The 22,041-nt window shown below is 40.9% G+C and overlaps 1 protein-coding gene across 2 annotated transcripts in view; it reads right to left on the bottom strand.

Annotated features, from left to right (window-relative positions):
- LOC103296766 (protein POLR1D) overlaps positions 1-22,041 on the bottom strand; it is a 57,348-nt gene that overhangs the window by 16,571 nt on the left and 18,736 nt on the right. The window contains exons 2-3 of one of the 2 annotated variants that reach the window (XM_028128155.2): positions 9,260-9,305; positions 6,404-6,478 (exon numbers count right to left, since the gene is read on the bottom strand). In XM_028128155.2, the coding sequence (XP_027983956.1) occupies positions 6,404-6,420 (17 nt within the window). In that variant the 5' untranslated portion in view covers positions 6,421-6,478; positions 9,260-9,305. The remainder of the gene's footprint in view (positions 1-6,403; positions 6,479-9,259; positions 9,306-22,041) is intronic. The other variant, XM_028128154.2, reaches the window with a different exon arrangement.

Here is a 22,041-nt window from a genome sequence, read left to right on the forward strand (position 1 = left end):
TAAAAAAAAAAAAAAAAGAAATAATGACAGATAACTTCCTCCACCTGGTGAAAGAAATAGACTTATAAGTCCAGTAAGCGCAGAGAACCCCAAACAAAAGGAATCCAAAGAGGACCACACAAAGACACATCATCATTAAAATGCCAAGGGCAAAAGACAAAGAGAGAATATTAAAAGCAGCAAGAGAAAAACAGTTAAGTTACCTACAAGGGAGTACCCATACGATTGTCAGGTGATTTCTCAACAGAAACTATGCAGGCCAGATGGGAGTGGCAAGAAATATTTAAAGTGATGAACAGCAAGAACCTACAACCAAGATTACTCTACCCAGCAAAGCTATTATTCAGAATTGAAGGTCAGATAAGGAGCTTCACAGATAAGAAAAAACTAAAGGAGTTCATCACCACCAAACCAGTATTATATGAAATGCTGAAAGGTATTCTTTAGGAAGAGGAAGAAGAAGAAAAAGTAAAGATAACAATTATGAACAACAAATACATATCTATCAACAAGTGAATCTAAAAATCAAGTGAATAAAAAAATCTGATGAACAGAATAAACTGGTGTATATAATAGAATCAGGGGCATAGAAAGGGAGTGGACTGACAATCCTCGGGGGGAAAGGGGTGTGGGGGGTGCGGGAAGAGATTGGACAAAAATCATACACCTATGGATGAGGACAGTAGGGGAGGCGGGTAAGGGCATGGAGTGGGGTGGGAACAGGGTGGAGGGGAGCTATGCGGGGGCGGGGGGGGAGAAGAGGAACAATTGTAATAATCTGAACAATAGATTTATTTAAAAAAAAACAACAGAAAAAAAACTAGGTTGTTTGTTCCGTAGAATTCCCCACATTTTAGGTTTTTGTTATTTTATCCCTATCATGTCATGTAACATGTTTCTCTGTCCTATGTATTTCCTGCAAACTAGTAGTTCTAACTGGAGACTTGATCATATTTGAGTTCAAGTTTTTGACAAGGATGTTTTAAGTCATGGTATGCTCTTCCTGTTGTGGTGCAAAGACTGCTCAATTTTAGGTGTTTTCAGCCTGATGCAGTCATCAGGAAATTCCCTATCAATTTTTCATCTGATAAATTTAACAGCCACTGATGACCTTTACCTAGATTCAGACTATCTTTAGGGATGGTAAAATGATGACATTATTTTCTTTTTAACCAGGTTCAGAGGTACAATTTATACAGAATAAAATTTATCCTTTTAATAAATAGGGTTACAAGTTTTGACAAATGTATGAAGTCATGTAATTACCAAGATATAGAACATTTCTATAATTTGTAAAAGTTCTGTAGTAGATCCCTCCCTTTTACCCCCACCTCCTGGCAAACAATGATCTGTTCTAGCTTTTCTAAAATGTCATATGAATGGAATCTGTGTGATGTTTTTTCTGGCTTCTTTCACTTAACACAATGCTTTTGAGATTATATCTATGCAGTGAGCATCAGTAGTTCTTTTCCTTTTTACTACTGACTAGTATTCAATGTATGGTTATAACCAAAATTTGTTTATCCATTATCAACTAATGGATATTTGGATTATTCCCAGTTTTGAGCTATCATGAATAAATCTGCTAGGAACATTTCAGTACAGATTTTTGTGTGGGCTTAAATTTCCAATTCTCTGGAACTTGGTTAGAAGAATTATGTATGTATGTAAGAAACTGCCAACTGTTTTTCAAAGTGGCTATATGATTTCACATTTCCACCAACTAGTTGTTCCACATCTTCACCTTTATTTAGTACTGGACTTTTTTTTATTTAAGCCATCCTAGTGCATGTGTTCTGGTAGCTGTCACTTTAATTTGCTTTATCCTAATAACTAATGATTTGAGCATCTTTTCATATGCTTATTGGAAAATCATATATCATTTTTGATGAAATGTTTACTAAAATGCTTTGTCCATTTTTAGATTGACTCCTTATTGAGTTAAGAATTACATTAACTAGTCATTACCATTTTATTATTAATATTTTTTATCTTATTTTTTTTTCTTCTTTTTCTTTAAAGAAGTCTCTTTAGCATTTCTTGTAATACTGGTTTGGTGGTGATGAATTCCTTTTGCTTCTTCTTACCTGGGAAGCTCCTTATCTCTCCTTAAATGATAAATGATACTTTGCTGGGTAGAGTAATCTTGGTTATAGGTCCTTTCTTTTCTTCACTTTGAATATTTCATGACACTTCCCTTCTGGTCTGCAAATTTTCTATTCAAACGTCAGCTGATAGTCTTAAGGAAGCTCTCTTGTACTAACTGCTTATCTCTTGCTACTTTTAAGATTCTCTTTGTCTCTAACCTTTGACATTTTAATTATGATACATCTTGGTATGAGACTCTTTGGGTTTGTCTTATTTGGGACTTTTGTGCTTCCTGTATTTGTATGTCTTATTTCCTTTGCCAGGTTAGGGAAGTTTTCTGTCATTATTTTTTTTTAATCCTCACCTGAGGATATTTTTCCATATTGGTTGCCTCCTGCATGAGCCCAGGGCCCGAGCTGGGGAGGAGCCTACAACTGAGGTACATGCACTTGACCAGAATTGAACCCAGGACCCTTCGGTCTGCAGGCCGAGGCTCTATCCACTTGGCCAAACTGGCTAGGGCTGTCATTATTTCTTTTTTTTTTTTTTTAAATATATTTTATTGATTTTTTACAGAGAGGAAGGGAGAGGGATAGAGAGTCAGAAACATCGATGAAAGAGACACATCGATTAGCCGCCTCCTGCACATCCCCTACTGGGGATGTGCCTGCAACCAAGGTACATGCCCTTGACCGGAATCGAACCTGGGACCTTTCAGTCCACAGGCTGACGCTCTATCCACTGAGCCAAACCGGTTTCGGCTGTCATTATTTCTTTAAAGACTTTTCAATCCCTTGTTCTCTTCTCCTTTTGTTACTCTTATGATGTTGATGTTGGCATGCTTGATGTTGTTCCAGAAGCCCCTTAAACTATCCTCATTTTTATTTTTTTAATCCTCATCCAAGGATATTTTTCCATTGATTTTTAGAAAAAGTGGAAGAGAGAGGGAAAGACAGAGAGAAACATCAATGTGAGAGAAATACATCAATTGGTTGCCTCCTGGATGCACCCCAAACAGGGCCCGGGCTGGAGAGGAGCCTACAACGGAAGTTCATGCCCTTGACTGGAAATGAACCCAGGACACTTCAGTCTGCAGGCTGACGCTCTATTCACTGAGCCAAACTGGCTAGGGCTACCCTCATTTTTTAAAAATATTTTTTCCTTTGCCTGTTCTGATTGGGTGCTTTCTGCTTCCTTATCTTTCAAATTGCTGATTTGATTCTCTTCTTCATCTACTCTACTATTCCCTGTAATGTATTCTTCATTTCAGTTAGTGTATTCTTCATTTCTGACTGGTTCTTTCTTAAGTTTTCTATCTTCATTTTTATGTTCTCTATGTTTTAAAAAAAATGTTTAAAAATTGATATCAGAGAGGAAGGGAGAGGGAGAGAGAGAGAAAAATGAATGATGAGAGAGAATCATCGATCGGCTGCTTCCTGCATGCCCTCTACTGGGGATTGAGGGCATGTTTTCAGAGCCAGAAGTTATGGGGACTTTGCTTCCTGATCAAGAATTGAACCATGACCTCCTGGCTCATAGGTCAATGCTCAGCCACTGAGCAACACAGGCTGGGCTGTTTTCCATCTCTTTATTAGAGTTCTCACTGAGTTCATCTACTCTTCCCTAAGTTCACTGAGCATCCTTATAATTAGTGTTTTGAGCTCTGCAAGGTAGATTCCTTGTCTCCATTTTGCTGAATTCTTTTTCTTGAGTTTTGTTCTATTCTTTCATTTGAGACATGTTTGTTTCCTCATTTTGACTGACTCTGTTTGTTTGTTTCTCTATATAAAGTAGATCTGCTATATCTCCTGGTCTTATGTAGTAGGTGCCCGGTGGGGCCTGGTGGTACAATCTCCCTGGTCACCTGAGCAGTGTGCTGCAGTTGTCCCTTCCCGCTGTAGTTGAGCCTTGATTCCTGTTAGCACATCAATGAGAGGGACTGACCCTCAGGCTGATTGGAGGAATGACCATGATTACAGTGGAGGAGCTGTTATGCAAAGGCTGACCCCATGGAGCAGGAGTCACTTAAGTGGGGCTCTGGCACCTGCTAAGTCTGCCCTCTGGGTGTGTGGTTTGTGAAGGTGGTTGGATGATGCTCTGGTGTGATCTGAACCTGACCACCAGGTGTGTTAGTTCTGGGTCCTCTAGGGAGGGGCTCTAGTGTAGGCCAAGGTCAGCTGCTGCCTGTGCCTGGTCTTGGGTCATCTGACATGAACTACAAAGTGATCTGCAGAAGGTTGCCACTTACTGGGCTTGGAGGTGCCTAGCGAGGCTAAGCTTGGAACCAAGGCCAGCTTCCATTACTGCCTATTATTGGGCAGCTTATGGCTGAGGCCAGCTGTTGCTTGTCTGGGGTTTGTGAACCTTTGAGACATTTTAGGAAAAGTCCTCAGAGTGACCTGAGACTAGCCATTTGTCTGGAAAAGCCACTGGAAGCCTTTTGGGGGAGCCTGCAAGTTGGGTGGGGCAGGGTCTTATGGAATCACCAAGTGAACGTGTTAGCCAGGCTGATGGAGACTGTTTTAGAGCCCACCTGCGCCAGCAGGCTCTGTGGGGGGAGGTCTCAACAAAGGAAAATGTGTCTGCCTGCAATTCTATCTGAGAGAAAGCTATCCCTCCAGCCCTTGCTCTGAAGCCAGATAATTTAATTCTTCCCCGTAAGTCCCTGGCACTTTTCTAACTGCTGGAGCTTAGAGTAAGTGAGTCTGTCACTGAGTAAGTCCATGCAGGCCCTTTAGAGAAGGGATGGAGAAGCTTTTTTTCTGCCAAGGGCCATTTGGATATTTATAACATAATTTTTGGGCCATACAAAATTATCAACTTGAAAATTAGCCTGCTATATTTGGTCAAACATTTAATTAACTCACTCCTAATGCCTTGGCAGGGCCAGACCAAATGATTTCGCAGTCTTATACGGCCTGGGGGCTGGACATTCTCTACCCCTGCTTTAGAGGAACACCTGGGACTCCCGCAGCCCTCTATCTCACTCAGCCACAATCCCTGATGGTTTTCAGAGCAAGAAGTTATGGGGACTTTGCTTCCCCAAACTAAAACCCTGGGATGGAGGAGCCTGTTGTGGGGCTGGGACCCCTTACTCCTCAGGGGGGATCTCCACAGTAAAGATATTCCTCCTGTTTCTTAATGGCCACACCACGGTTGTGGGGCCTGCCTGTTTCATGTGTCAATCCCTTCTACCAGTTTCCACATGGCTTCTTCTGTATATCCTTAGTTTTTAGACTTCTGTTCAGCTAATCTTCAGGCAGTTCTTAATGATGGATGTTCTATATTTTAGTTGTAATTATGATGTGTGTGGGAGGAGGTGAGCACAGCCTATACCTATTCTGCCATCTTGACAGGAATTTTATTTTTATATTTTACTTTTAATGGCTCACAATACTCCATCATAATAAATTTTAAATTGTAGATAAAAGATCTAAAATCAGCATATTTATTTAATGGGAAAGCTATTGCTAAAGAAATGCTTAAAAGAGTAGAGTTTATTCTTAGGGCTAATTTTTTCCTTTATTTATATTACTAACTTTTAACCAGCTCTATTTTACTTTTTCTTCTTTTTTTTCTTTAATCCTCTCCCATGGGTATTTTTTTCTTTTTTTTTTTTCAATCCTCACCCGAGGTTATTTTTCCACGGATTTTTAAAGAGAGTGGGAGAGAGAGGGAAAGACAGAGAGAAACATCTCTCATATTTATGTGAGAGAAACATCACAAGCCCCGACCAGGGCCCGGGCCAGGGAGGAGCAGGCAACTGAGGTACGTGCCCTTGACTGGAATCGAACCTGGGACCCTTTAGTCTGTAGCTGACACTCTATCCACTGAGCTAAACTGGCTAGGGCTAACCAGTTCTATTTTATACAGAAACTGCAAAGGTAAACTTAAGTTCTATATGGCTGAATTTGTCACATAATCAAAATGCATACAATTAGAAATTTTTAAAGTAAAATTTAATTTACTAATAACTATAATTAAAACAAAATTATTAAACAATAAACACTGATATAACATTACTCTCACACAGGTGCCTGTAGGCACAGTAGTACTAGTATGTATATATCTCTCGGGGATTTGGGAACCAAAGGGATGATAAAACCATGACAGACATTCTCCATATACATCCCTCTGCCCATTTCTTCAAGTTATTAGAGTTTCTCAGCTTCAGTCTTCAGTGGTATTCTTCTCTACCATTTGCCTTGAGTGATTTCCTCTACATTTAGGGTTTTACAATCCTTCTATATGCTAAAGAAGACTTTTTTCTTTAATATGTATTTTAAGTTTTAAGGAAGATTACTCAAGTACTCACCAACCCATAGGTCCCATTGTTTCTGCTCTTGTTTTCCCACGTTTTGCCTCTTTAAGCAGTTCTTCTATTGCTTTCCTGGTAGGAAAAAGGAAGAAATTTGAGAGATAGTCACCCCACTAAATTCTAAAAATCAAGTTATTCTATGTATGTGATCATTGGAAAGGGACAGCTCTGAAATAAATTTTCAAAATTGGGGGAGAAATTTTTTTTATAAAATGGTTGATAGTTTTGAATACAAAAATTAAAAAAAAAACTTTTTATACAATGCAGAAAAACACTAAAAACTAAAGACAAAATGACAAACTATATCCATATTAAAAATGTTCAAATGCATTATTATTGTAAGAAATACAAATTAACTCAACAATGAGACTTTTTTTTTTTGTCATCTGTGAGGGAGTAGAGAAATGGATATTATTTTCTCTACTAATGGGGCCGGAAACTGATATAACATTTCTAGACGACAATTTAATAACATGATAGAGTCTTAAAAATAATGCATACCTGCTGATCTAAAAATTCTACTTTATGCTATGAAATCTATATATATAAAAAGCCAGCGACCAGAACGCCATAATGACCAGAACCGGTCACTATGACGCCCACTGCCGGCCTGATGGAGGGGTGGGGCCTGCCGGCCAACCTCGCACGGCCCCTCCCCCAAGCCAGCCCCAACCCTGATCAGCCTCTCTCAGGTAACCAGGGCCGGCCGAGGCTTGCGCTGCCAGCAGTGGCAGCAACAGAGGTGTGATGGGGCCTCGCCTTCTCCTGATTGCCGGGTCACCTCCTGCCCCTGAGGGCTCCCGGACTGTGAGAGGGGCAGGCCAAGCTGAGAGACACCCCCCGCCCCCAGTGCATGAATTTTCATGCACCGGGCATCTAGTCCTACATAATAAAAGGCTAATATGCAAATAGACCGAACAGTGGAATAATCAAACAACCGGTTGCTATGACGTGCGCTGACCACCAGGGGGCGCACGCGGAACATGGTAGGCATCGGCAGCAGGTGGCAGAGCGCGGAATATGGCGGGTGTCGGCCCTGGCGGAATGGTGGAGCAGGTGAGTGGGGGCGCCGGTCGCTGTCACCTGGGCAAGCCTCTGCTGGTTACTGAAAATTCTTTGTTCCTGCGCACCACGGTCCCGCCTGACACTCGCACCTGCTGCCAGAGCCTGCCCCGCTCGCACCTGCTGCTGGCGCCAGAGCCGCTGCTTGCACGTACTGCCGGTGCTGGGCACTGGCCCCAATTGCTCAGCACTGTCAGCGAGTGCAAGTTGGCAGCTGCCAGCCCCAATTGCCCCTGAGGGCTTCTCCATCTCCCCTTGCTCCTGAGGAGCAATAGTCAGCACGTGGGAGCAGTGGCAGCAGGAGCAGGGCTGCTGGCAGAGAGGGGACTGGGGACCGCGGCAGGAGGGGCATGGAGTATGGGCCAAGACCAACCCCTGTGCCCACCATAGCCTTGCGGCCCACAGTTCCTTTCAAGGTGCACAAATTCGTGCACTGGGCCCCTAGTCTATACTAATAAAAGGGTAATATAATTAGACCAGAAGACATTCTGGGAGACCTTCCAGACATACTTCTGGACAAAGCCATGGTAGCGGGGCCAAGGCAGAGGCGGGTAGGGGCGATCATGCCAGGAGGGGAGGGCAGTTGGGGGCAAGCAGGCCTGCAAGGGGGGGCAGTTGGGGGCAATCAGGCCATCAGGGGGGGCAGTTGGAGATGAGCAGGCCAGCAGAGGGGGAAAGCTGGCGGTGAGCAGGCCGACGGGAAGGGCATTTGGGGGCGATCAGGCTGTCAGGGGGGGCAGTTGGGGGCAAGCAGGCTGGCAGGGGGGCAGTTGGGGGCGAGAAGGCCGGCAGGCAGAGTGGTAAGGGGCGATCAGGCAGGCAGGCAGGCAGGTGAGAGGTTAGGAGCTAGTGGTCCTGGATTGTGAGTGGGATGTCCGATTGCCGGTTTAGTCCCGATCCCTGTGGGGTCCCAGATTTGAGAAGGTGCAGGCCTAGCTGAGGGACAACCTCCCCACCCCTGTGCACAAATTTCATGCACCAAGCCACTAGTTAAAAAATAATTAGGGAAAAACTTGTTTGGACAGTTCCCCAATATGAATAAACTATGTATCCATTATAAATAAACTAGAATGCATTTTCCCATAAAAACTTTGTTAAAATATTTGGTTAGCTTTCTGGACCAGCCAATTTGTGTGATAATACAACTGAAATGCTGTATGTCTGCAGGAAACAATACTCAGTCAGGAACTTTGTAGGGCCCCTGCAGGTATATTCTAGGCACTATCTAAAGCTATGAAGTTTGACACAGATTCTTCGGTAGTTTTTATTTATTTAAAACTATCTCCAACACTGTTATTAACTTTATTTGCTGCAATAAAGGGAACTTTCTGATTTACTACTACAATCAAAGGGAAAAGAAGGTATATGCATCAGAAAAACTGCCTGAGGTGAAATGAAGTCACCTGTGTTAAAAGATGATAAAAGGTGGGGCTCAGCCTGGTTGGGGATGGCATTCAGACATCCCATCTTTTCATGGGTAAAGCCCACAACAAATGTGGGAAGCAGTACCCCATACATATGGTTGGGGTTGACCCAAGTTATGGATTTCTAATTGATTTGACTATAATTGATTTGACTAACTTGCCCAAGGTAATATTGCTAATGGTCAGAGAAGAGGAGAAACAAAAGGACCCATGTGTTTATGGCTACAAATCTCCTGGTCTATTATACTTCCTATCTCTTCCACAACATTTGTGCAGCAAGTCCCAGAGAAGACATTTTCTCTTTATCATTAAAAGAGGCAAAAATAAAATATATGAAAAAACAAAACAAAAGTTTTAATAGAGTTACCATTGCTTCCACACTCATTTGAGGAGAACTGGGTGACATGGTGACCCTGGAAGGCAGAAGAAATGAAGGACTGCTCACTGCTTTGTCCTAAGAATGTTGAGCATTCGCTACCTCCCACCCCAAATTCTCCTGTATAAGCTCCTTCTGCAAGGCTTAATTTCCAAGAAGGAAAACAATTCCAAGCAAACATATAGTCTTTTCTTGAAATAACATCACCTTCAAAATTAAGGAGGAAAAATAGAAAGTCAGCCAGTTTTCCTTACTACCGTAGCCTGGAACATTCGCTAATGAATTCCAGGGTAAGGAGATAGCAAGTCCATTTTCTACTGCACATTTTCAGAGGCTAAATACTTAAATTAGCTAAGATTATGAAACATCAACATCATGCAACAAAGTGGTTTTTAATGAGATGATGAAACAGAGTATAATCTAAAATGAAAATACAGAAAAAGAAAACAATAGGAGACTGTATAAGAACTAAGTACATAGAGAATATGAACAATTAAAACATCAAATTTAATTTTAGGTACAGTAATTTCTATACTTTATCCTTTAAAGTTTTCTTTGTAAGACAAACTTATTTTATTAGAATATAAACTTCAATACAAACAAGAAATTCAAGAAAGCTAGATCATTAAGCAGACAGTATTCTGGGCACAAGAACAAACTACAATAAATTTTCAATGATCCATCCTAGCTCAGCTTCCTTAGGCTTGCCTATTTGTTCCATTAGCCAACTGGTACATGCTTAAGGAATGTAAACTAATCATAACAGCAGCTTAAATAAATCCCAAACGGGAATGCAAATCCAGTGCAAAATCATCTTAAAAATCCAAAGTCTAACAAATTACTTTTGAGTTATCTGGGTCTGTGTTTCTTTTCATTCACACAAATCAACTGAGAGTTAACTAGTAGTATATTGGGATATAGAAAGGATAGCAAGAAATTTAAGGCAACTGAATTGACACACCAGAAATTGAAAGGCAAATGTAATAATGAAAAAAAGAGAGACTTTTAAAGAAATAAAATCAGAAAAGCTAAATATCAAGTAATTGTTCAAAAGACAGAGACAGAGACTTAGATGGATCTACATACTTTCTTGAGAAATGAAAGAAAGTATTATGAACTGAATGTTTGTATCACCCACAACATTTATATACTGAAATCCTAACCCCACCTGGACAATGGGACCTGCTGCTCCAAACCAGCATGCTTGACCCAATGCCCCTGGATAACTGGCCCCACTGCCTTGACGTAGTGTGCCCAGCCCTGCCATCGTGACCCAACACTACCAGATAGATGGACCTGACATTGTGGCCCACTTTGTCTTATCCAGTGCCCCTGGGCAAATGGCGCTGCTGCCTAATAGTCCTTGGTAGACATAAACTGATGCCTTCTACCTCCCCTCCCCCCGGAAGCACAGACCTGCCACAGAGACAGGACATGCCTAACTTGGTGCCACCAGAAGATTGGATACACCGCTGTGACCTGGTGGGACCAGTTACCTCCGAACACACAAGAACCGCCACTGTGAACGCACCCGCCTCACCTGGCTCCCCAGACTAATAGACTGCTAACATGGGAAGACAAAGAAACAACCATCAATGAAAGAAAAGGAGGAATCACCAGAAAAGGAACTAAATGAAATGGAGGCAAGTAATTTGTCAGATAAAGAATTCAAAGTAATGGTTATAAGGATGCTCAAACATCTGAGTGAGAATTACAAGCAATGAAAATTATAAGTAGCTGAATAAAAAACAACAACATGAATAAGAATCAAGAGGAAATGAAGAATGACAAAGCTTTAATAAAGACCACCCTAGAAGAATTAAACAGTAGACTAGAGGAGGCTGCGGGCCAAACCAGCGAGTTAGAAAACAAGATAGAAAAATACACACAATCAGAGCAGCAATTGGAAAAAAAAATTAAAAAGCAGGAGGAGAGTTTAAGGGAACTTTGGGACAACATGAAATGAAACAACATCCACATAATAAGGGTGCCAGAAGGAGAAGAAGCTGAGCAAGGACTATAAAACCGGTTTGAATAATGACAGAAAATTTTCCTGACTTGGTGAAGAAAAAAGTCATACAAGTCCAGGAAGCACAGAGTCCCAATCAAGATGAACCAAAATAAGATCCACACCAAGACACATCATAATTAAAATGACAAACGTTAAAGACAAAGAACGAACCTTAAAGGCTGCAAGAAAGAGACAGAAAGTTACCTACAAGGGAACTCCCATTAGACTATCAGCTGAGTTCTCAATAGAAACACTACAGACCAGAAGGGAGTGGCATGAAGTCTACAAAGTAATAAATACAAAGGAACTGAATCCAAGACTACTCTATCCAGCAAGGCTATCATTCAAAATAGAAGGTGACAGTAGGAGTTTCACAGACAAAAAAGGCTAAAGGAGTTTATTACCACCAAATCAGCAATGCAAGAAATGCTAAAGGGACTGCTGTAAGAAAAAGAAATAGAAGGAGAGGGAGGAATGCAGGGATAAAGAATAAAAATGGCAACAAACAAGTATCTATTAATAATAACTTTAAATGCAAATGGATTAAATGCTCCAATCAAAAGATATAGGGAAACTGAATGGATAAGAAAACATGACCCATATATACATGCTGTCTACAAGAGACCCACCTCAGAACAAAATACTTACACAGAATGAAAGTGAAGGGATGAAAATTTATTTTTCCATGCAAATGGAAATTTTAAAAAAGCTGGAGTAGCAATACTAGTATCTGACAAAATAAGACTTCAAAATGAAGGCCATAACAAGAAAAAATAAAGGACATTGCAAAATACTAATAGGATCAATACAACATGGGGATACAACCCTGGTAAACATACACACACCCAATATAGGAGAACCCAAATACATAAATAAACTTCTGGAGGACTTAAAAGGGAAAGATCAAGAGCAATACCATCATAGTAGGGGACTGTAACACACCACTGACATCACTCAGAAATCAATGGCATTCTCATACACCAATAATGAACTCTCAGAAAGAGAAACTAAAAAAAATAATAATAATCCCATTTACCATTGCAACAAAAAAAATTAAGATACTTAGGAATAAACTTAACTAAGGAGGCAAAAGACCTATATTCAGAAAACTATAGAACACTGAGAAAAGAGATAGAAAGGGATATAATCAACTGGAAGAATATACCATGTTCATGGATTGGTAGAATTAACATCATTAAAAATGTCCATACTACCCAAGGCAATATATAGATTCAATGCAATCCCTATTATAATTCCAACTAGTAGCCCTGAGCATGAATCCGTGTGCCAGTAGCTCACTGCTGCCCTCCTGTAGCTCTCCGCCCACTGCCCTGCCCTCCTGTAGCTCCCTCCGCCCCCTCCCTCATTGCTTGCTGCCCTGCCCCCTCCTGTAGCTCTCTGCTCCACCCTCCTGCTGATCTGTGATCCGGTCGTTATGCGGTCAGTCATTATGCCTCACGGTGTAATGGATAATTAGCATATTCTTCTCTTATTATATAGGATGGCATACTACTTCACAGATCTAGAACAAACACTCCAAAAATGTATATGGAACCAAAAAAGACCCCAAATAGCCAAAGCAATCCTGAGAAAGAAGAACTAAGCTGGAGGGATCACAAGACCAGATATTAAGCTATACTACAAAGCCACTGTAATCAAAACAGCCTGATATTGGCACAAGAACAGACATATAGGTGAATGGAACAGAACAGAGACCCTAAAAATTGACAAACCCCAAGCCATTACACTCAGTATTTGACAAAGGAAGCAAGAGCATACAATGGAGTCAAGACAGTCTCTTCAATAAATGGTGTTGGGATAATTGGACAGCTACATGAAAAAAAAAAAAATGAAACTAGACAACCAACTCATACCATACACAGGAATAAACTCAAAATGGATAAAAGATTTAAATGCAAGTCCTGAAACCATAAAAATGCTTGAAAAAAACATAGGCAGAAAACATCAGACATCTCACATAGTAAAATTTTCACTCATACAAATGCCTAGCACAAGAGAAACAAAGGAAAAAATAAACAAATGGCACTACATCAAAATTAAAGGCTTCTGCACAGCAAAAGCAAACAGCATCAGAATGAAAAGGGAACCCACTGTATGGGAGAATATATTTGCCAATGACACATCTGATAAGGGGTTAATATTCAAAATATATAAAGTACTCATAAAATTAATAAAAGGAAAACAAACAACACAACCAATGGGCAGAAGACCTGAATAGACACTTCTCCAAAGCAGACCTACAAATGGCCAAAAGACATATGGAAAAATGCTCACAGTCACTAATCATCAGAGAGATGCAAATTAAAATGACAATGAGGTACTACCTCACACCTGTCAGAATGACTGCCATCAATAAATCAACAAACAATTGCTGGTGAGGATGTGGAGAAAAAGGAATCCTAATCCACTGCTGGTGGGAATGCAGACTGGTGCAGCCACTATGAAAATCAATATGAAGTTTCCTCAAAAAGTTAAATATGGAGCTGCCATTTTACCTAGTGATCCCACTTCTAGGAATATATCCTAAGAAGCCTGAAATACCAATCAAAAAAACATATGCACCCCTATGTTTATAGCAGCAATATTTACAATAGCTAAGATTGCAGCCCAATTGCCCATCAGTATGTGAGTGGATAAAAAAGCTGTGGTACATCTACACCATGGAACACTATGCAGCAGTAAAAAAGAAGGATCTCTTTCCCTTTTGAGACAGTATAGAGGGGCCATAGATCATTATGCTAAGTGGAATAAGCCAGTCAGAAATAGACAAGTATCACACTGTCTCACTCATCTGTGGAATCTAATGAACAAAATAAACTAATGAACAAAACAGATCCAGAGACGTGGAAGCATGGAACAGACTGTTGAATCTCAGAGGGAAGGTGGGGGTGGGTGGATGGGTGGGAAGAGATCAATCAAAAAACTTGTATTCATATATATCCATAACCCATGGACACAGACAATAGTGTGGTAAAGGCCTGGGGGGGGGGGGGCCTACATGGGCTCATTGTGTGTGTGTGTGTGGGGAAGGGACACATGTAATACTTTGAACAATACAGATTAAAAACAAACAAACAAACAAACAAAACTTGGCTTTCAGTTGCTTGTTAAACACCCACAGTTTTTAATTTTCTTTTTGTAAAATACCAATGGAACCTAGCAATAGCCTTTTGCTATGGTCTTAATGTTTGTTTTCCTCAAATCCATATGTTGGGATCCTAAACCCCCAATGTGATGTTGTTAGGAAGTGAAGCCTCTGGGAGGTAAGTAGATCATGAGGGTAGAGCCCCCAGGAACAGATTAGTGCACTTATATAATGGGATTAGAATCCGGGGGGCTCCCTGGGCCCTTCATGTGAGAATACAACTAGAAGACTCCATCTGTGAAGCAGGAAGTAGGCGCTCACCAGACAATGAATATGCTGGCACCTTGATCTTGGATTTACCAGCCTCCAGAACTATGAGAAATAAATTTCTGTTTATAAGCCAAAAAATAAATAAATAAATAAATAAGAAAGAAATCTTAACCCCAATGTGATAGTATTAGTACCTTTGGGAGGTTATTAGATCATGAGGGTGGAGCCCTCATGACTTGGATTGTGTCCTTATGAAAGACCCCCACAGAGCTCCCTGGCTCTTCCTGGTATGTGAGTACACGGTGAGAAGATGGCTGTCCATGAACCAGAAAACTGACAGAAATAAATGTTTTGTTTAAACCACCCAGTTTGTGGTATCTGTTCTAGCAGCCTGGACAGATCAAGATAGAGAGTAAGGAAATAAAGACTGAATGAGCATTAGATGCTTTCCACATTTTGTGACTCCCTTAAGTCTTTAAAAAGCCACCTTTGGCCTGCACTGCATGGCTCAGTGGTTGAGCATCGACCTATGAACCTGGAGGTCATGGTTTGATTCCTGGTCAGGGCATATGCCCAGGTTGTAGGCTCAATCCCTGGTGTGGGGCATGCAGGAGGCAGCCAATCAATGATTCTCTCTCATCACTGATGTTTCTGTCTCTCTCTCCCTCTCCCTTCCTCTCTGGAATAAAAAAAAAATTTTTTTAAATAAAAAAAATAAATAAAACCACCTTTGATTAACTAACTGTGAATCTGGTATCTGTCACATGATGGATGGAAAAAGAGGTTCAAATAAGGCACTAACTCATCTAAGACTACTCTGAAGACCTTGATAAGTTCAAACAAGCATGACTCGGTGAACAGCTCACAGACTAAAAAACTGGAAAACTGAGTGCAGCACCACTGGCTTCTTATGATTGGGAGGCATCTGACAGGCCCAGCACATCACCAATGCTGAAGGCAACCAGCTTACACTATCGTCCATCAAAACACTGGGTAGAATTTAAGAGAAACTTCACTACAGCAATCTAAATTTCCTCCCACAATGGAGTACTCAGGCTTAGAGAGAGAAACTGAACAGTTTACTTGATCTTCTGTAAGGATTTGCTATTAGACCACAAACATTCTGATGAAAAGATATGGACAGATGGTTTGAATCCCTGCTGGTATCTGCAAACAGCTGCGTACCGACTCCTGACCAGTCAGCAGTATTAGTGGTCATGATCGTGCGGACTGGCAGAACCCATAGGACAAAGACTGGGCAGTGTATTACTTAGCAATTCAGGTACAGACATAGATGAAGAAATTCAGGCCATCCTTATTTAATTTCAGAAAATATCAAACTGCCTGGGGTAACCTATCACTTGTAAAGAAAGGTATGAAAATTCAAATTGTAGAAAAGGTTTTTGAAGACAGGCAAAAATCACTAGGGACATTGAGGTCATTTGGGAAATGAAAAAAATTATTCATGGGTAAAAGATGAAGGTACAGGTTAGTTCTGTAAATTGTTAAATTTAGCCAACTTTTACCAAGCACTTGCTCTGTAAGGTATGACGATTTATACTGTGAGTAAGGCCCTTCCATGAAGAGGTTTAATACTGGTGACTGTATATGTTAAATAAAGACTCGGATATGTACTTTAGAAACAAATATTGGATTACCTAGGAGGATGTGGGAAGTCCCAATATTTATTTATTATATAACAAAGAGGGGAAGTTGTGATAAAAGTTGCTTAATTTTTTAAAAACAACTTATGCCAATAAATCACTGAAGGAAGATGCAGGAGCATGAATTTGAGTGGAGGATTAACAAGACTTCTTTATTTCATACCAACATGCACCAAAGAAAAACTGATATTTTAAGCAAGGCTAGAGAAATCAAAGCTGTTGCTTGCTTTTTACTATGATGATTATAACCTCACAGGATTGTTATGAGGATAAAATAAGGTATTTCTTTAGATCCAAGTGTTCTGAATTTTATTAGAAGCACAAGAAATATGATAGGTATTTTTCACTTGACTTAACTACTAGTGGTCAGGGAACTTGTCTATTTTATCTTAGTTTTCCTATGCCTATCACACAGTAGATACTAAATAAAGATTTGAAGAATGAACAAGTTCTGGGTGTCAGTGGAACATGTAAAAAATGCAAGGATTTAAAAATAAAAACACTGTATCTGTAGTCAGAAGAGGAGGTGATGGGAGAGATGGAAGAGGCGAGACAAGAAAGGTGAGGACAGGAGAGAAAAAGTAAGAACATGTCACGGGGCAAAGAAATGAGATGAAGGAATGTGTGGCTGGCTATAGGTTCCTGGTGAGATCTAAAGCAGTGGCCACACTTGAACAGGAGAACAATTCCACACAGCCTCAGACGCATCACATATTATGTCAGTGGGACACTGCAGGCACTGACTAAAGACAATGAAACAATTTTTCCTGTCACGATTGAGGTCTATAATCCTCTTGGGCTCCTTGAAAATCTCAGCAACATTTCATATCTAGAAATACTGTATGTACTTTTCCCTTAGTACCCTACCAGTTAGAGGTGAATGGCCTTTGTTTAGATTAGAAAGACCAGTCTTTTGCTTCATTATGCAAATGGTTAAAAGCCCACTTCATTCACATATTGTTAGCATTCTCTAAACTCCATCTCTTAGTGAGGTTGCTAATTGTGCTTTGAAATGAAAGTGTTTTAGTGCTGGGAGTCCAAGGATGCTAATATAGATACTGGAGATGTGTGTGTGTGTGTGTGTGTGTGTGTGTGTGTGTGTGTGGGGGAAGGGGGGAGAGGGCTACTGGCCTCTCTGCAAGGCCTCAGCCAGACATTGTATGCCCTGTGGGATTACCACATTCTAGGGCCTTAGTTTGTCCAGAAGCCCAATTTGGCTAGGACATCCAGCTTGACTGCAACCACACAGTTGCCATGAATGCATGGCAGAACTTTGCTTAGGCTACACTCTGAATAGTTCTCCACTCAGCCACATCCTTATCACTGGACAGGGATCAGATGTTTCCTGCTCTACAGCCTTTAATGATCTCCCTGTATGCTCCACATCAACGGATGTAACTGATAGAGAAACCAAGATGGTGGCATAGGTAAACACCTAAACTGCTGCCTCGAACAACAATTTCAAAACCACAACTAAAAGACAAAATGGACATCATCCAGAACCACAGGAAGGATGGCTGAGTGAAAATTCTACAACTAGAAGGAAAGAGAAAAGCACAGAGACTCAGAGGAGCTGCAGAAGGCAGAGGTACAGAAACGTGCGCGCGCGGAGTGGGCTGGCAACTGAGTACGCGGCTGGCTTTCTCAAGCGGGAGGGAGACAAAAGCTACCAACTGCGCTGAACTCCAGCTCTGGGCAAGACTCTGGGGACCCAGACTCATTCGGCGAGAAACTGGACTGTCTAGCAGGGGGCGGAACTCGAGGGCGGCTTTCTCTCAGAGGTGCTTGCAGCGATTACCACCAGACACTGAGACCCAGGGGCCTCTTAGGGCAGGGCTGACGGGAAGCCAATGCTGTCTGCTCCAATCTGAGACTCCGCCCCATCCAAGCTGAGCACAGAGGCTTTTGCAAGATTTGTCTCATAAGGGTGTCTCCAGCACAGAAGTTCTCCCAGTGTAGACACAGCTGATCCTCACAGCCAACTGGCCTGGAGGTCAATTCCTCCCAGTGATACCAACAACAATCAAGGCTTAACTACAACAAGACTGTGCACACAGCCCACAAAGGGGTGCACCAAGATTGTCCACCTCAGGTAACTGGGGAGGCTGAGCCACTGGGCCCTATAGGACACCTAGCACACAAAGCCACTCTATCAACTCAGGGAAGCAGCCAAAATGCAGGGACAAAGAAACAGGTCACAAATGAAAGAAATGGAGGAAAGCAAACGACTGGATATAGAGTTCAAAACCACGGTTATAAGGTTTTTCAAGAATTTCCTAGAAAAGGCCGATAAATTTAGCAAGACCCTCGAGGATATGAAAAAGGACCAACTAGAAATTAAGCATACACTGACTGAAATAAAAAAAATAATATACAGAGATCCAACAGCAGACTAGAGGATCGCAAGAATCAAGTCAAAGATTTGAAACACAAAGAAGCAAAAAACACACAACCTGAAAAGCAAAAAGCAAAAAGAATCCAAAAATATGAAGATAGTATAAGGAGCCTCTGGGACAACTTCAAGCGTACCAACATCTGAATTATGGGGGTGCCAGAAGAAGAGAGAGAGCAAGATACTGAAAACCTATTTGAAGAAATAATGACTGAAAACTTCCCCCACCTGGTGAAAGAAATAGACTTACAAGTCCAGGAAGTGCAGAGAACCCCAAACAAAAGGAATCCAAAGAGGACCACACCAAGACCCATCATAATTAAAATGCCAAGAGCAAAAGACAAAGAGAGAATATTGAAAGCAGCAAGAGAAAAGCAGTTAGTTACCTACAAGGGAGCACCCATACGATTGTCAGGTGATTTCTCAACAGAAACTATGCAGGCCAGACGGGAGGGGCAAGAAATATTCAAAGTGATGAATAGCAAGAACCTACAACCAAGATTACTCTACCCAGCAAAGCTATCATTCAGAATTGAAGGTCAGATAAAGAGCTTCACAGATAAAAAAAAAAACTAAAGGAGTTCATCACCACCAAACCAGTATTATATGAAATGCTGAAAGGTATTCTTTAAGAAGAGGAAGAAGAAAAAAAAAGGTAAAGATAACAATTATGAACAACAAATACATATCTATCAACAAGTGAATCTAAAAATCAAGTGAATAAAAACTCTGATGAACAGAATAAACTGGTGAATATAATAGAATCGGGGCATAGAAAGGGAGTGGACTGACAATCCTCTGGGGAAAAAGGGTGTGGCGGGTGCGGGAAGAGACTGGACAAAAATCATACACCTATGGATGAGGACAGTGGGGGTGGGTAAGGGCAGAGGTTGGGGTGGGAACCAGGTGGAGGGGAGCTATGGAGGGAAAAAAGAGAAACAATGGTAATAATCTGAACAATGAAGATTTATTAAATAGCCCTGAACCGTTTGGCTCAGTTCATAGAGTGGCGGCCTGTGAACTGAAGGGTCCCAGGTCGATTCCAGTCAAGGGCATGTACCTTGGTTGTGGGCACATCTCCAGTAGGGGGTGTGCAGGTGGTAGCTGATAGATGTTTCTCTCTCATTGATGTTTCTAACTCTCTATCCCTCTCCCTTCCTCTCTGTAAAAAATCAATAAAATATTTTTTTTAAAAAAGATTAACCCTTTGCACTCGCTTGCTTTTTTCTCGATTCCTTTATCTAATGCTAACCGTGTCGAGTCACACTTGACATCCGAGTGCAAAAGGTTAAATAAATAAAAAATGGATGTAACCATTCCTTTCTTTTAGGCCCACCAAGAGGCAAATGAAGTCCCACACACCATAGTTCTAAGTATTTAAAAGTTATAAAATAAACTAAAAAAAAAATTATACTCCTTCCTAACTCCTACCATGACATATATACAACAAAAATAAAAACAAGTGTAAAACTATGATTTTTAAAAATGATTAAAAGTCAGCCAAGTATTAAAGATGTCAGAATTAACTAATTGCACACATTAGTTATTCTGTTAATGAGTTGGTAATATTTGGATAAATACAGAAATAAAGACACACATAATTCAGACCTGACTGGTGACTGCCAGAGGGCAGGAGGGTTGGGGGACTGGGTGAAAATGTGAAGGGATTGAGAAGTACAGATTGGTAGTCACAGAATAGTTTCAGCAATGTGAAGTACAGCATAGGGAATCCTATACTAGTTGTACCTGTTAATAATAGCGGATTTTGTAATCAAAGAAAACACGATGATGTCAAGAGAAACATTAAAAGTGCTTTATTCAAAGTAATGTCCATTGCTAGCTACATATTTCCCCATCTTTCAGATAATTTGTGGATACCATCCCAATAGAACTTTCCTTGTTGTTGTTTTTTTTTAATATATTTATTGATTTCAGAGAGGAAGGGAGGATAGAAACATCAATGATGAGAATCATTGATCAGCTGCCTCCTGCACGCCCCCCTACTGGGGACTGAGCCCGCAACCTAGGCATGTGCCCTTGGCTGGAATCGAACCTGGGACCCTTCAGTCCGCAGGCTGATGCTCTATCCACTGAGCCGAGCCAACTAGGGCGAACTTTCCTTGTTTTGAGGCAAACCATTCAGAGACCCAATTTTCCACTTTTTCATATGTTTTGAAGTGCTGCTCAGAAAGTGCGTGTGCCACTGATCCGAACAAGTAGTAATCTGAAGGAGCAAGGTCTGGTGAATACAGCAGGTGGGTTAATACTTTCCAGGCAAAATCTTTTAACTTGTCTTTAACTGGTTTTGAAGTGTGTGATGGTGCGTTATCATGAAGCAAAATTACTTTGCCATGTCTTCTGGAACATTCTGGTCGTTTCACGATCAAAGCGTGGTTTAAATTGATTGTTTATTGTCGGTAGTGATCAGTATTAATAGTTTCACCTGGTTTTAGAAGCTCATAATACACCACACCTTCCTGATCCCACCAAACGCAGAGCATTGTCTTCTTTCCTAAGCAATTTGGCCTTGCAGTGGATGTTGATGGTTGACCTGGATCAACCCATGATTTTGTGCGTTTGGGATTCTCAAAATAAATCCACTTTTCTTCGCCAGTCACAATTCGATGCAAAAAAGACTTTCTTTTGTGCCGTTGAAGCAACAATTTACTGATGACTTTTCAGTTTTCCATTTGTCTTTCGTTCAGTTGATGTGGCACCCATTTTCCTTCCTTTAAAATCTTTCCCATTGCTTGTAAACGATTGGAAATTGTTTGCTGAGCAACATTTAATCTTTATGCAAGTTGTTTTTGAGTTTGACATGCATCTTCATCCAAAAATTGCTTCTAATTGTTGGTCTTCAAACTTTTTCGGTTGACCTGGACCTTCTTTGTCTTTCACATCAAAATCATCACTTTTAAAGTGTTTAAACCAGCGTTCACAAGTATCTTGAGATGGAGCATGTTCGCCATAAGCTTCCCGGAGTATTCAGCAGCACTTTTCTTCAAAATAAAGTAATGAATTAAAACTTCCCGCACATGCTCTTTTTTTGGCACGACATTTGACACTTTTAAGTGTAAAAATATCTATGATGTTAACACCTTCAGAAAATTTGACATACGAAGCTCTGAAGCTTGTTGTCAATACAACAAAATAGCATACATATCAAATCGCATATATATCAACATATGTGTAACTCCAGCTATTGAAAAAAATCCGCATTAACTGGTACACCTGGTATAATAAAAGCCTAATATGCAAATTATCCCCTTGACTGGGAGTTCGACTGCTCACTATGACATGCTCTGACCACCAGGGGGCGGTGCGGACCAT

The sequence above is a fragment of the Eptesicus fuscus genome, chromosome 7 (assembly GCF_027574615.1).
Source record: "Eptesicus fuscus isolate TK198812 chromosome 7, DD_ASM_mEF_20220401, whole genome shotgun sequence".
NCBI lineage: Eukaryota > Metazoa > Chordata > Mammalia > Chiroptera > Vespertilionidae > Eptesicus > Eptesicus fuscus.